This window comes from Peromyscus leucopus, chromosome 18 (genome assembly GCF_004664715.2).
Source record: "Peromyscus leucopus breed LL Stock chromosome 18, UCI_PerLeu_2.1, whole genome shotgun sequence".
NCBI lineage: Eukaryota > Metazoa > Chordata > Mammalia > Rodentia > Cricetidae > Peromyscus > Peromyscus leucopus.
The window spans coordinates 6694870-6711891 of NC_051078.1; the positions used below are offsets into that span (position 1 = coordinate 6694870).

Consider the following 17022-nt stretch of genomic DNA (forward strand, 5'->3'; position numbering starts at 1 on the left):
TTATATATACCCCTCAGCCTTAGTTCTGGAATAAGAAAAATGGCTCCTGGAGACCAAAAGCCGCCTATGATGATGGCTGACTGAGACGAAATCTTGTTTGTTTTAACTATAGAGATTCAAAAAGCTATTTTTCTTCCTTTTGCTGTTCAGCCTAATCTACTTCAGAGTGTAACTTGTTAGAATACCACTGAGAGCAATTCCCACATAAAGCCTTTATCTTGCTTAAGTAATTTATCCCCAAGATTTAGCACAGAGCCTGACATCAAGTAGTCATTCAAAAATGTCTTAGCAAATAAAAAAAAGTCTACTTATTCTCTATCATAAAAACTTGAAAATAAAGGACAATATCTCAAAACCCAGGGGAAAGAATCTAACAAACTGCATTAGAAAATTCTAGAATTCACAGAAATTCCAACTCAAAATAACTAATGAAAAGGTATTGATATATGACTGTCTACAATGGAGTCACTATTATAATCACTGATTATGCATTTAGTAAGAACATCCCACCAACTTAATATATCATGGCTGGCTGATATACATTGAAGGCCTGACCTTTTCTGAAAAGAAAGGAGGAGGAGAGGATGTGCGGGAGAGGGAAGGTTAGAGTAAGGAACTTGGAAGAAAGGAGGGAAGGAGGGAGGGGAAACTGTGATGGGACTAGGAAAAAATAATTATTAAAAATAAATATACACCCTCCCAAGAAACATGTGATATGTAATTAGACATTTGATCACTGCAGACCAGCCAACTTGACACAATTATAATTAGCCAACAGACTTGACTTTCTGAATATGCGTTTTTACTTTATAAGTGAATGAATAAACAAAGCCTTTGAAGGACTGAGTATTAACCACAGCACCTCTTGAAATTCTTTATCATGAAATCTGCAAGAGATATCTCTTCTATATGCATCCTCCTTGCAAAACAGGCAAAGAAGAAACCAACATGTGCATTTGTAAACAGTGATTAATTTATCCTCCTGGATTTGGATATGACTCTCCTGTGCTACAGTAAAAGATGTAAATGAGCTAGTGTCTCTGAAAAATATTAAGTATGTCTATTCCAAAGTAAAAGTTGTACAGTCACAGAAGAGTGGATGAAAAACAGAGCATGTCCATAAGACAGTTCAGGAGTGACATGCATTTAACTGTGAATAAACACGGGGTTTATTCACTAATTTTCCAAGCTCTCCATAGCAAAGTTCTAGTGGCAATGCCCTGGAAGGGCCACACATACAACGTAAGCATCTGTCATGAGACAAAGTGGAAGAACACTTGTTGAGGTAAGGCTGAGAGAACCACTGTGCAAAGAAAATGGGGGAATGGCTGTCAGGGTTACAGCACTGTAAACTTCCAGTGGCCATGCTCAGTGAAATGGAAAATGAACAATTATTGGGTACGCTTTGACAGTGTCTCATTCTTTCTGTATTTGCTGTGTGCTTGGGATGGATAAACCCTCAGTATTATACTATTGCTATTGAAGATAATTCTGTCATGATGTTGGGTTCCTTTACCTCATGTATGTAAACACAGTTTCCATATTCTCAATATTTATCCTTACCTATAGTATAAAATAGTACTGTGGTACCACATCACTGGATAGAATCTCCTTAGACCATTAACAGAGGTAAAAACTGAACATGTTAAAAGCTATCATTAGTAACTTTTATCAAACTTTATTCATAAGCACATTTCCTCATAACTCATCTAAGAAACCCTAAAGCCACAACCTGGAGGCAAATGACTTATGTATGTGGTTCACATCAATATTATGCATGCAGACTGTGCTTTCCAACAAGTTCATCTGTGAAATTTAATCACAGAGAAGGTTTGACAGTCTGACCGGACATTTAGTAATCTCACAAATCGATCCCATGTTGTAACTGAAGCTGGGAAATTGAGATTTCCTATCATGATACCCATGCAGATTTCTCTGACTGTGAGACAAAGTGTCTTTTAAGAATACTCAATTTTATTTCTTTCAAGATAGAACAAAAGCACCATACCATATGAGTCCTAGAACCATGCTGAGCAAACCAACACCCCCGAACAGCCTGACCAGACCAGGTCTCCCATAATCAGTCTTCTCAAGTCCAGAATACTTTAAAGAAGAGACCCAAAGCAGGGATTGCAATCAATAATTTGCAAGCATCCTTTGAGAAATAAATCTCTTCTCCTCCCGCCTCTCTCTGTCTCTCCTTTCTGTCTCTGTCTTTCTCTCTGTCTCTCTGTCTGTCTCTGTCTCTCTGTCTGTCTGTCTCTCTCTCTCTCTCACACACACACATACACACACACACCTTCTCCTCTAAAATGTCAGTTTTCTATTACGATGAGGAAGAGAGTGGAAATGAAAAGTAAGAATATAATATGTTTGTCACCAGAAAAGACTCAGCAATAGAAACCAAGGTGAAAATGCCAACAGCAAGCAGGCGTTGACAAAGCAAACCCTTATTTACTTTGGGTGAATCTCATCATACGTTGTGGCAAGTCAACAGCCATGCTTAACAGAAGCAAACTGTTGTGAAACCGAGTCTCATGAGTGAGAGGTGTGTCAACAGTTAAGTCATCTGTATCTCTAAAAAGTTAACCATCACAACAAATCCTATTTACTAACTTTCTAGAAACTACAACAATTTTGATATTTGTGTTTTAACCCAAATACTCAGAAATTTGAATTTTATATTGTGTACCATATTTCACCAGAGGTCAGATTTTCCTGTGCTGTACATTATTTCAAGATCTAACTGCTGCGTGAGTTTAAAATATTGACAGATGTGTATAATATCCAATGTTCTTAGGCATTGAAGAGAGTCTTTGTTTTCAACTTATAGTTATTACTGTGGCCCCCATTTTTCATATTTCTATATATGAAATTCTCTCACCTTTATTTTTTCTCCTTTTTAACTCTCTGTATCTCATATACATGATGATAAAATACACACATATAATGATGATAGAAAATTTAAATACTGTCAATGTGTATTGTGGACTGCATTTATTCACTTGCCCTATTTATTTTTCTATATAAATAGTTTGTAAATATGAAAATAGCTTAATTTAGAAATCTATTTGTTTCACGGAGGCAGCTTTTCTCTTATGGAAATATAAAATCAAGCATAAAGTTAAAAAAAATTCAGTTAAATATTCACACCACAGAATAATACTTGGTTTTCTTACTAGATACTATGGAGACAATTTGGCAAACAGCTTCCTTGAACGACGTCACAGCTGTTCCCGATGTCTACACTTGACTTATTCCACATCACCTGTTGAGTGTCTTTGAGAGTCTTGACTGAAATATTCTTCCTGGGAAAGCTTTACCGGTGAATTGTTTCAATATAATCCATGGAATAATGATTCCCCAATGTCTGTTTTGATCTCTTGATCTGGATATCACACTATCAACTAGATTTCTCAACTTGAAGTCTCTGTCAATGACTGTCACCAAGGAATCACCAAAAGATAAGTAAATGAGAAATAGATGAGTCTGGAATTCTGCTTTTACTCACGTCTTATATTCATTTTAATCATCAAATCCTCTTGATTCTCTCCCTCCTCTCTCTACACCCACAATGTCACCACTTTCCTTATTAACATCAAGCCCATAATCTTGTACCTCCATCTGGTCCCATATAGTTGAATATACTTAACTATAAGCAGACCTTTCTCCTTCGCTAAACTCATAAGACTCTTTCATAGCTCATCGGTGCCTAGAGAAGAAAATCCAAATCTCCCACATAGAGATCAAAGTTTCCCATAACACAGATTCCGGTTGCTACTACTCTGCTCCCTGGAATTCCCGGTCACTCACTTCCTTTCACATGCGTTACCTCACCCTGAGAACAAGTTTCAATTCCATAATTAAGACTTGATCTATCCTTCCGAGCCTTTGCATAAGCTGTTTCCTGTCTGTATTAATTACCGTTGATCTAGTCAACTCTGAATTTTTGCATATCATTCAAGTTATAAGCTGATAACATCTAAAGGTGAGGAACTTCTTATTTCTCAAGGCAGTCCATTCATCAAGAGTTAATACTGAATATGTTATTCAATGGTCTTGGTTGCAATTCCTTATAACCACACAAATATTTTTTTTTCTGTCCTTGCTATATCTTCCAATGATCAAAAACATATTATTTTTGTGCTTCTATTCTCAGAGGTTAATATCCACAAATCCAACACATCAATCTTTTTTTTTTACCTCTTGGGGTGAGAAATTGGGGTCTGGAATTTTACTGGGTATGCCCAGCTGAGGTGTGATCATTTTAACAGTCAGCCCAGCTCCTCCCTTCATATAAGGCACACCTCTGCCCAACTCCATGGTTGAGAGGCAGATTTGACACGTTGTGGATCATCCAACAGGGAACTGCCATTGTCTGTCCTGGTAGAGAGATGAGGGATTTGGGGCACAGCTGTGCTTTCATGCACCACCTGGTCATCATCCACAAAGCATTCTGAGCTCACTGGGGAAAAACACCTTCTACTTTACTTAACTGAATCTTCTTCACCCTACTCACCAAAATAAGAATTTTAAGTTGCACAGGAATTCATTCATCAGTGCTTTTAAACTCCCTGTGCAATTTGTAAAGGATGTGAGGAAGGAAGGAGCTTTGGTAGAATATATACAATGCTGTAATCTGTACAAAGGCATATGTTTTTAAGTAGGAAGTTTGTCTCCCAACATAGAAATAAAAGCTTGAGGTCTCCAAAGTGTGGTCCCTTCAGTACAACCAGCTAATCATTTTCTTTTTTTCCATTTTCTAATCATTTTCTTTTTTCCAATGTATTCTTTCCTAATTTCAATGCATTCTTTCCTAATTTCATACATTCACATATAAGATATTTTGGACACATACATCCTCTAGTGCCCTCTAATCTACCCTCCCACTGAACCTTCTGCTCCCCAACAACTCCCCCCTTTATCATGTGTCATGTATCATTGTTTTTTTTTCTGAGCAATGAGTGTAAGGAGGATGCCTGTATGGGTGGAGGATTCTTCACTGGAGCACAGACAGGTAACCAGAGGCGACACTGTTGCAGAAGTTGACTTCCTTTCCCACATTTCTATTCTTCAAGTCCCAGGAAGTCCTATTCTTCTTTCCTTAGGGAACCCCACATAATCAAAAATAGATTGTTGACTCCCCAGGTATATTTACTTTCAGTAAATATTAAGTTTAAAAAGTTTTTTAACTAATGTGACAGAACTTTGGCCTTTGGCTATAACATAAGAGATAGACCTGGGATCATCTCCACATAGTTCACAGGGTGTACTCCACAGCCTAAGAAATTCCATCAAAATTCTACAATGCCCAACCGACATGACATTACAGTGTGTGAATACTCACAATTAACTTTGAGATCATAAGCACACTCTTTGGAGTAACATTCCCAAATATACATGTGGCTCAAATAGCATGGAATCATTTCCATCTTCTAGGAGCTTCAAAGAACTAATTGGTGACCGTTGTTCATTTTATTGCGAAAATGTAGGCCAAGTTGGAGAAATACAGCTCTGGTGATCTATTATCTGAAGTGTTTGCACTAATTTCCAATAACTCTTTAAGCAAATGCCAAGGCAGACACTCTTACTCCTGTGAAATTATTGTTTATGAAGTAAGCAGCTCTCCAATTTTAAACACCAGATTTAAAATGTACCTTTGGCTGATGCTACAACCTGAGCACCTAACTGGGTTCGTACCTGCTTTGAACACAGTGTCTAATTGATGTGAAAATTGTACACACATTAATCCATTTCTGTCTCAACCTCCTTATTAAAAACCTAATGTTATTACCATGATTACCAACTTCCTTAAGTGTTTTGCTTCTAATTGCCTCCTCATTTGAAATTTTAGCTTCTCTAGCATGAATTTCACTCACTCAATGTCTGCCTTTCTCATTATAATAGTAAAAATGTTCACCTACTCTTAAGTAATATCAAATGCGGGGCTGGAGAGATGGCTCAGCAGTTAAGAGCACTGGCTGCTCTTCCAGAGGACCCTGGTTCAATTCCCAGCACCCACATGGCATGGCATAATTGCATGTAATTCCAGTTTCAAGGGGATCGGAGACCTTCACACAGACACACATTAAGGAAAAACATGCATGCACATGAAATAAAAAATATTTTAAAAAGTTAAAAATAATAAAGAAATATCAAATGCAACATGTTATACCAGATTTTTCCACTGTGGTAAATGTCCTAGAATTAGTGAGTATTAGAGAAAAATAGATAGAAAAAAAAAGACACTCTTTTCACAATTCCTTCCATGTCACCTCATGACAACTCCCATTTTCTACATGTTTACCACGTAAGATTAAGTCAGTTGTGACATGCTTAAGATGCTTTTCTAACCTTGAAGTCTACCACTTGCTCCATCCCTGACACAGGTATCACTGCTACCCATTGGATGGAGCTTTCCCAGGACAGCTGCCATCTCAGGGACCTTAACGTGTTCTTCCATCTGCTTAGAAAGCTTACTCTCCAAATGGCCCTTGTGGATCATCCACTCACCTTCAAACGGTCAATCAAATATGCACATCTGCTCGGCACTTCCCATTTCCCCTCCCTTCCCCCACTGTGACCCAACACCACCATCTAATGTGCTATTTATTTCACTATTTTTTTTTTGTTGCCTTCCATGTAATAGGCAGGATTTGCTGTATCTTTGTCACCCAGACAGACAGACGTATTGCCTTTCCTATCCCATGGTTCCTCAAAGAAGCAGTAGTTTACTGAGGTGGAGGTTATATATTTGCAGATACAACTGAGTCTGCTGAGCAGCCAACCTTCAGAGACTACTACCCCCATTAGGCGGCCCTGGTGTTATAACTATTTCATCCCTTAAAAGCACTTGACAATGGGCAGGGGAGTCAGTTGAGATACAGCCAAGGAGGGAAGCAGAGTAAAGCTGAGGCACAGGAGAGGAGAGAGATTTCCAACATGAGGAGGCCGTGGTAGGCCACTGATCTCTCAGACTGGGGAGGTGATGTGACGAGAAGAACCATCATCCTGTTGGAAGTGACAGAGGCTCTGGGAACAGACACTCCAGCTCTACCATCCTCAAGAACCAAAGTATGCTAACTTGAAGGAATTTAGAAATGGGTTCTCCCCAGACTCAACACAAGGAAGCACAGCCCTGTAACGAAAAGGTGATGCCCACCCTTTAATTCTCCCTTCATAAAACCCAGACAACAAATACGGTGTGCCACCTCTTCCTAGATGTATAATCTATAGACAATTAACAGGCATTGTATTAAGTCACTGAAACTTCTTTTAACTTCTGTGGCAGCAACAGAAAACTAATACGACCTAGGAGAGCACAGGCCCTGAGGGCAGAAATGTTTATTTCTTTGGTTTTGTTTCATTGGTGTCTTTACTTGGAACTTAGAACAACTCTTCAAAACAGTAAACAATACAGCGCTTTTGAATTAGTATTTATTTGCCATATGTATTTGCTTCCATAAAATCTATATCTCAAAAGTAAATGAAATGTTTACCCAAAAATATATTGAAAACTGGTACTAAAGTGTGTGAACTGGGTTGATTTAAAAACTCTTTATTAAGGAGTTAGCATCTCTACAAGTTCCACAGAGCAAGATTCAGGAGGCAATCAAATATTGAGGTGGTACTTTCTAAGATGCAAATACAACTTATCAGTAAATGATAAAATCAGTTCATGGGGCTGATATTGGAAGAAATGGGGGCAAAAAGGGAGAGAAGGGGAAGGAAAAAAGAAGGAGAAAGATGAAAAGGTAAGAAAGAAAGACAACCAAAAGATCGGAATCCAACTTTACCTGCAGTCTGGCACATACAAATGTGTGTATGTGTTGTATGTAATGGGTCAGAAGATAAGATATATATCTTACTGTAGGTGCCGTAATATAATTTATAAGCCACAGCCCTAAAGGTCATTTGCCTTTGTGCTGTAGACTAGAGTGCAATTTAGGCCCTGACTGGTATAGAGATGAAGACAAATGGATGGGGATGTGCTGGATAAAAGCGGGCTGATCAAGAGAGGACCACAGTATTCTAAATGTGTATTTACATTTGCCAGGCAAGACGGGCGTTGAGAGGGAAAAAGGCATACAAACTGAGTCGTCTTCATGGAATGAAGTAAACTTCAGTCTTCATGCTGTGTCCTCCCTTTGCCTTGGGTCTGGCACAACACCCATGTCCCGTTTAGAGCTACCAAGGCTGAGCCTTGATATAAAATCCAGCTTCTTCCGGAAGGGGCAACTTGAAGCTGTGATCAGCAAAACTCACAAGAAGCTGTTTCCTTCCTCCCTTCTAAAAACCGGTCTTCTCTGTCTCCTGAGGTTAGCCATGTATTGATGTCATATTAATTTAGCTGTGAAGGAAGTTAGAAATGTCCTCGGTACATACAGCCAGAGAGCTTGGCACTGAATCTAGTTTGACATCTTCATGCCTTTGAAGATGACAGAGCCGAAGCCAGGGCGTTGCTAGTCTACTATTTTAATAACGTTAGTCTCGACACTATTTGCCATTGAGTCCAATGTCCCCTCTATGAAGGATGCTGCATAGGGATAAAGAAAGCAATAATGCTGTCGACTATTCATTTCTGTCTCAAGTGCATATGATACCTGGAGGCGAGGGTTGTTCCATTATATCTCTGTGTTGTCCACATTGTCTAGTATGGCTGGATAAGTTAACTAAGCTAAGCAGGGTTGATATAATACACTGTAACAGCTAAGTCAATGCTGTATTTGCTTTTGTGTTTAAATTATGAGTATTGTTACTACGTGATACCCTCTGAATTCTTAACAGTAGTGTTACTATGTGATACGCTCTGAATTCTTAGCATCTGTTCACTTTCACTGTATCACCTTTAAAATTATCAATTTTGTTTAAAGGTATATTTAAAAAAATACAGAATTCCTATCTACTTAAGATATTTTAAGTATATGAGTAAGGATAAAGTCACTCCAATTAGGTACAAATTATGCCCCAAGCATTCATCTTATCCAGAGAAAAAGTAGGTAGACTTTGGATACATGTTTCCCAGAAAGAATATTTCTAACGACAATATAGAGCCACTTATAAAGTAAGTTTTTTGTCATGTTTTCCTTAGATACGAATCAGACCTAAGAGCTACTGACCCCTGTGTTTTTGGAGCGTGATGTCCATACCAACAGATAAGAAATTGAAATTCTAAAGCAGTCCATGAGTGCCTTAGATCTTCCACAGAGAGAAAAAAAATATTTCAAAACATTAAAAGAAATGAAGCATAGTCTGTTTTTTACTGATGATCCCCACGGTGTTAAAGATATTTTCTCATATCTTACAAGCTCTGCAGCACCTTTCCCCCCGCTATTTTGTATTGTATAATTAGCATATAATTATGTGCTCTTTTACACTGGAGAGACTATTCTTTTATTAATGACTCTAAAAAAAGTCCCTCACTATTTATCTTTGAAAGTGAGTTTAAAATAAAAGGCTCATATGACTTCTCCTTTCTTTTTATCTTAAATCTTAAAGGGACTGCAGGAGATACTTTTGCATGTCATAGATGCTCCTAATTTTTCTCCTTTAGCAAGAGGAAGAAAAATAGAAGATTTGGAAACAGATGTTAACGTCTTCTCTGCTCTTGAGACTAAAGGGGTTTGAGAACAAAAATTTGATGTTGTCTAAAAGAGTATCTGTTCCTTGTCTTCCCTCTTTTCTGGGACAGAAAATAGGTTGGAACAAAAACAAAGCTGTCTGAACCGAGTATAAAGATAGGAGCAGGCATAATTCACATTTGTAGTAAGGCCAATGAGGCTCCAAATTAGTCAGATGAACACAGCCAGCCCTGATTTGTAGTCAGTTCTGGAAGATGCCATTTCTCTCTGCTGAGGCCACGCACATGCCACCGCTGGATTTGGCTGACTGCTCTCCCTTCACAGTGAGACTTGCCTGAGCATTCCAGATTGGATATGGGCAATTATAAGGGAGGGTGGACATTACTGAAAATTTTAATCCTTTCTCTAGTCATTTTGCTTGCAGTGAAAAATCCCATATGACCATCATATTTTGTCTTCGAAACACATATATAGCTTTGGGCTGAGAGCAGCTTGCAAGCTACTTTGTAACCTTTTCCAGTTTCTCTTCTAGGCATCTTTTTGCATCCAGAACCTGCCAAATCAGAGATAATGGTTTCATAGGACTCTGGCAGCACCAGCTTCCTTATTCATGACTGTCAAGTAAACAGTGGTAGCAATGAACAAAATAATGACTTATGCTTCTTAACAATAGTATAACTACTTATGCATGGAAGAAATCACCTGTCCAATACTCATTCCCTGGGTAGTACTATTGTGCCTCAAACTATCTAAAGGATGTTTTTTCTTCCCTCGCTTTTTTACAATATTTTAGTGGGAAAGGCAGAGCTCATGGCACTAAAATCTTTGACTTTTTAATGGCAATATGGCAATATTTGACCAAAATGTTTTGTGAATTCAACCAGTATTCATTCATATTTGTGCAATTTTGACTAGCCAGGCAGACGATCATAGTGTTCAGTTAATTGAAGATATCTAAGTATGTCCATGTTTTACATGTTTTTTTTCCTTAGGGTTGGAGAGATAGCTCAGTGGTTAAGGGCATCCATGGCTCCTACAAATAACCTGAGTTCAGTTCCTAGAACCCAATCTGGGTGACCCTACACCTGTAACCCCAGCTGCAGGGGATCTGATGTCTTCTTCTAGCCTTCTCAGGCATCTATGTCCACATACCAACACAAAGACACATATAAATACACTTAAAGAAAAATTTAAATTATTAAAATGTAAGAAAAATTAAAATATTTACTTAAAACAATTGAGAATAAAAACATTTCTTATAAAAGAAACAAAGGGAGAAGTAATTTACTTTGATAAATCAAAAAGTTCCTTCTTTCAAGTCGTTCTCTATTTTCCCTTATTATTTTCTTTCTAGAATTAGAATCCTAGCCTCAGAATCACTAGAGATCTTAGAAGCAATTCAATCTAAGCACCTACAACTGTATTAATCCAAGACAGATGATGGGAACTCACTTCTCCCTTGGGCACTGGGCAGATGTTAAACACTGATAAATACTGTTAAAGTTACTGCTAGTGTTCAAAATAAGTTCACTAAGTTCTCACTGTAAACCTGGCTTCTGATGTCCATTTTCCAGTCAGCGGAGATAATGGAGGCATGGAGCAATCTAACTCCATAATTTGCAGCTGTTGGGCTCATTTTTGCTGCCCCGGCCTCCCTGAGCAACAGAACCAGTTGGATCTCCCTTCTGCCACTACAGGTACCAGCTGATGGATTAACCCTCAGATGCTTTAAGAAAATGACATGACAACCATACATCATTTCCCTGGCACTAGAGACACTGTCAGTGTGGTTTGAAACAATTTTCTATCAGACTTTGTGTTTTCACAAGTTTCCAAGAACTCTAGACAACCCTGCAGAGGAGGACTTAGGCCATTGACCTGTCAGAGGGACTAGTATGATTGATGTTAAGAGTCAAGGCTGCAATTGGTTCAAAACATAAGCATCAATGACTGTGTTTGGTCCAAACACCGGGGCTATATAAGCTTGCTTCTTAGGCTCACTTATTGAATTGGCTGAGAAACACCTCTCTGAGCTTCCTGCCCTGGTGTTACATCCCACTCAGTGTGAGGCTTTTCTGGGGTAGTCTTTTCTTGTCTGCTTTCAGTAGTGAAGGTTGAGCTGGTAACATGGAGACAGAAGCAATAGAGGCAGATGAGCAATGGCAATGGATGTGAAGCACAGAGGCGGCCAAGCAGTCCGGGTGGCAGTTGAGTTGTAGAAAGGGGAAGGTGGACATCTGACTGACCGCTGGGGAAGCAGTTTGAGCATTCACAGCAGAAAGATGAAGGGCAGAAAGGGAGACATAGAGAAAGAGGAGAGGGGGAGTAAGAGAGAGAAGGAGAAACTAAAGAAGGATAAAACGATACAAGGACACACAGAAGAGAAACTTGAGGCTGGCGTGAGTGCTGTGAATAGTTGAGGGCTATTTGCTTTTGCTCCTGTCTGTTCCCACTCACCTATGGTCACCACTTGTAGCTACCAACTATAGACACAACAAAAGCTACCAGGAACCTGGTCTTCGAAGAGCTTCCTGCTTGGCTACAGGTTTTTTTTTTTTTTTTTTTTTTTTTTTTAATCCCAGGGCAGCAACGTAACCCTCAGCCTGATGATGGGTGACAATACATTCTCTAAAGTCCTCCATTGCCAGCTCTTCTTAGTGAATAAATGAAAGTAAATCAGAAAGTATTGTCCAATGACATAGTACCACACTACTAAAGCAAGCTATGGGGTCTAGGTGTGGTTTTCATGCCCAGAACCACCCATTCTTTTATTGGTCTTGTTTCTATATATTGGAGTAAGTTCTATGAAGGTGAAGCTCAGTATTAACTTTGGATTACTGAGAGCTGGCCAACAGGGAAAGAAATGGCACCATCAGAAAATAATTTTTTGAGAATTTCAACAGCATTGTCTTGACCTTTTCATTTCAGTGATCCAGAAAGTTAAATATATTCTTAAAGGTCTACCTCATATAAATAAAACTGTAGGAAAATTTAATCATCATCACTTAAGAATATAATAAATCATGTGTTAAAATTAAGTTATAGTTACAGATTAAGGGATCAATTTTGAGAATCAGGCTGTGGGGCTGAATCTTGGTCCCTCAATTAATTACCATGATGACCTTGTGAAGTCACTTAACTTTGTGAAGTATTGGTTTACTCATCAGTAAAATGGAGATGAAAATATCATCTTTGTGGAGCTATTAAGCAGAGTAAATTAGATAATGTATTTAAAGTGCCTTGTTCAGTATGCAGCATATGTTTATGGGTCCAATAAATGTTAGCTTGCCCTTGTCCACTGAAGTAATGAAAACATGGAATGGCTGTAGAGAGCTCACCTTTTTTACTTAGTTATCTTGTCAGTGTGTTTCAGAATCTCAAATCTTTAGCAATTTCCCATTAGTCTTATTTCTACTAGTATGAGGGGAAAATAATTTCATGGTAATAAATACCTTACAAGAAAATTTTATATTGGCAAAATGTTAACAAATCAGAATGAACGAATTAGAACTTTTACTAGCCCACTGAATGATAAAATTATCCTAACTGATCATGTACTTGGCATATTTTTGGAAATATTTCCCAAAATTTAGCCAACAAATTAGAATCAAGAATAATTGGCAAAACAACAAAGTATGTTTTTTTTAATCTGTGCTATTCAAAACATGGACACATCTGAATACATCTAGCATCAATATATTGATGACATTAATTGACAGTGTAGAATTTGTTCGAATGACATCAATAGAATAATTACTTGAAGATACTCAGAAATTAAAAAAAAACTTTCATGTCAAATAAATATTATTATCTAGCTTGGTATTGCTTTTTATAAAATATGCTTAAACCATTATTTTGTTTTATTATTCTATTATTCAACTATAGTCAATTGCCAACTTTCTTTCAAAGAAAATTGAAAAATATAAAATTTTAGCTTTTAATTATACTTTTAATTATATATAATTATATACAACTTTTACTTATATATAATTATATTTAAAATGGAAATTAAATTCTTCCAATCCAGAAAATTCATGTAGTCAATGGGGAAATTAAATATAAAATGACTTCTCATTCCTCTCCCATCTTCCAGCAAAGTTCTTGAGATCAGAAATGCATCCCCATCCTAAGCATTGTTTTGCATTGATCCTGAGATCCTGTTCATTGTAATGACTACAACCCTTAACCCTTATGAAGCTAGTTAATGGTCCAAAGCTTAGGAAGAGCAAAACAATCATCACTTTTATTAAACAGGGAGAACCTAAGTTGTAAACAGATATGGAGCCATATGTAAACTATTCAGTCTTTTTCAGAATTTATCCCCATAACTCTTCAGTTGATGAATAGGGATTGTGGCCAGTTGTCTGCCATTTAGAATGCATCCTGATGGGGTAGGGGGTGTTCATGTTGCTGGCAATATCTTATGAAGAAACAGTGTTCATTACCCAGAGAACATGGAGATGGATGGTACTTGGTAGAAGGTGATATTCTGAAATAAAAATATGCTATGGATAAATGAATGAATGGGAAATTCACATTATATAAAACTATACTCTCATTCTACAACCACCCCTTCAGATGCCACAGCGCATGTCCTGTTCTCCGCTAATTCAGAGATCTTCTCCATCCCAGGCTGGCTGTCCACTCACCCTAGTTGTTTTCACTTTATTTCCCGATGAACAGCTCCATCCTTTCCGATCTGGAAGGACTTTACACTCCTCTCCCTCCAGACACGGCTGCATATGACACCACCATTTCTGTTCCACTATGGATGCTACAAGGAGAGAGAAAAATCAGCTCAATATTTCTATTTGGGATTGCCATGGGACAAAATTCACCGGTCTAACTAATATAATTTGTATTTTCAAGAACGTTTTCTTATATATAAAATTTTATTTTACCACAATAAGGACATATGGGATATATAATATTAATACATGTCTAATGTTCAACAGAAAGTAATAACTTTACTATGTTGAAGGATGTTTCAAGTGAAAACACAGACTTCATGAGACTAGTATATTGAGAAGCCCTGCACTGATTTATATAAATACATAATAAACTATACCCATGCCCAGATGAATCAATATTTTAAAGTCAACGAAACTGCTGCCCCATGAGCAAGCCGAAAATCAGGAGCGTGTATATAGACTTAATATGTTTTTCTCTTTCTCTTTATTGTAAACAGTAATTTCTTCACAAGGCATAGGCCACAATAAAACAGTTACTGTTTATGATGTAACAATTACTAGCGTCACACAAAGACTTATAATCTAGTATAATAATAAGAATTATCAAACAAGGAAACCAATATTTACACCCATCTCCATTGAAGTCATTTTATGTGAATTTTATCTGCAGCCAGTAATATGTGTACACAGTGTTGACTTTTTTTTTCTCTTATTCTTAAAATAAGAGAAATTCTTAAAATTCTTAAAAACTCTGTCCAGGGTTTTTGAACACACATTACTTAACCCTCTACAGGCGTCTTGCATTTCCCAAGTAATTTATACATCTACTGTCTACCAGGAAACCTACATTTCATGGTAACAATATCAGAAGCATATTGACTGACTGGAACCTCATTATAATGCTGTTGTCACAGGACGATGTGAGATATGATGAACTCTAGATAGAGGTATTTATGTCACCCACAAAAAAAAGCCCCCAAATCACTTCTTTTCTGCCATGTGATTTACAGTGTGGCCCCCTGGGAGTGACTCCAGTAGATAGCATTATAGGGGGGTTCCAATCCTGACTATGTGTTAACGATGAGCAATGGAAGAGGTCGCACCATCCACACAAGATGGAGCAGCTCGTGTGGTGCCTGCCACCTGCCCAGGGAAGCAGGAGCACTTGACCGTTTGGGACCGTTCTTCTATCTTGTTCTTATTACAGCATCTGTGCAGGGCCACCACCTCGCAAGTTCCCGTTTTCACATGGTGAGCTGTGCAAACAGAAACAGAAGATTAAAAACAATGTTGAGAAAGCTTCGGACACTTCTTTTCCTGTTTTTAATTAGAAATACAGCAAACACAGCTTTATAATGGACCTGCCATGCATGGAACCAGAAACACAATGGTGTTGACTCCATAATGCAGATTTTATTTATTTTCTAAATGTGCTGAGACCATTTCTGTCAGTGAATTCTTGGTGAGGCAGGAACAATTAGTGATGAGATTAGAATGAGCTGTTAAAGGAATCTGAAATATAGAAGCAATCTGTGGTGCTGTAAAAAACATATTTATTTGTGCATTTCATACCTGTGTGTTCAATCTGTTAATCACTAGAATGTAAACACCCAGGAGGTGGTGCCCTGCAGTGGGCTTGTTGAGGCAGGTCACACAATCACAGCAATGTGATGTAACAGTTGTGACCCTTTTCAGGATAAAGGGTGAGACTTTGGCAGAGGGCACCCTCTCAGGAAGCAGTGAACTTGTCTGAACACTGTATCCTCAGAATTTTCTGCCCAGTTCCCTTGGAAATAAACTAATTGGAAGAGTCTAAAAGTACCACCGTTTGCCTACATGTTCCAGTGAGTGTCGGGACCCACACTCATTCCTCTTTCCATTTTGCCTGAGGAGACAACTACCACCCAATGGCAACAGCCGCAGGCAAAATGTGGATGGATTACATCTGGAAGCGAGCCACTTGGAAAGCCAGTCGCACAAGCTGCCAGGCTCACATCACCATTTTTTCCAACCTCAAAGTAAGACAACCAAGAGAGCTTTGGGGATGACTGAAAATTCTGAATCTCATGACACGCTTGGAAAGGACTCCAGTTTGTCTCCATCAGTACTGCTCTCTCCCCACATGTCTTCTCCAACGTAATTGTCCTGACTGTGGCATGACAGAGCACAAAGCTCCATCTCCTAAGATGAAGAGCAGCTTTAGAAATAAAATTAAACATCTATTAAAAGAATATGCATTCGTAGAACATTTTAATGTAACATGAAAAGGGAAATTTAAATAGTTAGGTAGGAAATCTGGCATAGTTTAATATTATAAACACCTTGGACCTCCTTTCCCCGTAAATAAGGTCAGTGCATCAAGTATTTATATCAACCTGCCTGTTAGAGATGTGCAATGGGGCTTGCAGTAACTCAGGTTAGGTAGCTTGCCTAAGCTTTTGGGGAGTGAAAATCTTATGTAGCATAACTTCTTATCCCTCCACATGAAAGCAAGAAACTGGGGTGTGACATGCAATTTTGAGAGCCACTTCTCAGAGCAGTCAGGAAAAGGGTGTGATCTCCAATGCCACAGATATTTGTGTCACTATAAATGCAATGGGAGAGGTTCTTTATGTTTGATCCAACTGCATGGATTTAAACAGATGCTAAAATGTAGAAGACCCAGACTTCCAGCCCAACCCTCTTATGCTCGATAGTGTTCTCGTGGTTGAGCATGAGTCAGTCGCTCTTAACTTTGCAAATACACTATG

The 17022-nt window shown here is 38.2% G+C and overlaps 1 protein-coding gene across 4 annotated transcripts in view; it reads right to left on the reverse strand.

The window, feature by feature from the left end:
• Tafa2 (TAFA chemokine like family member 2) overlaps window positions 1-17022 on the reverse strand; it is a 466913-nt gene that overhangs the window by 19921 nt on the left and 429970 nt on the right. For 2 of the 4 annotated variants that reach the window (XM_037196724.1, XM_037196723.1), the window contains exons 3-5: window positions 15376-15528; window positions 14231-14355; window positions 13612-14070 (exon numbers count right to left, since the gene is read on the reverse strand). In XM_037196724.1, the coding sequence (XP_037052619.1) occupies window positions 14023-14070; window positions 14231-14355; window positions 15376-15528 (326 nt within the window). In that variant the 3' untranslated portion in view covers window positions 13612-14022. Of the gene's footprint in view, window positions 1-13611; window positions 14071-14230; window positions 14356-15375; window positions 15529-17022 lie in introns of those variants that run through there. The other 2 variants (XM_028869574.2, XM_037196725.1) reach the window with 1 other exon arrangement.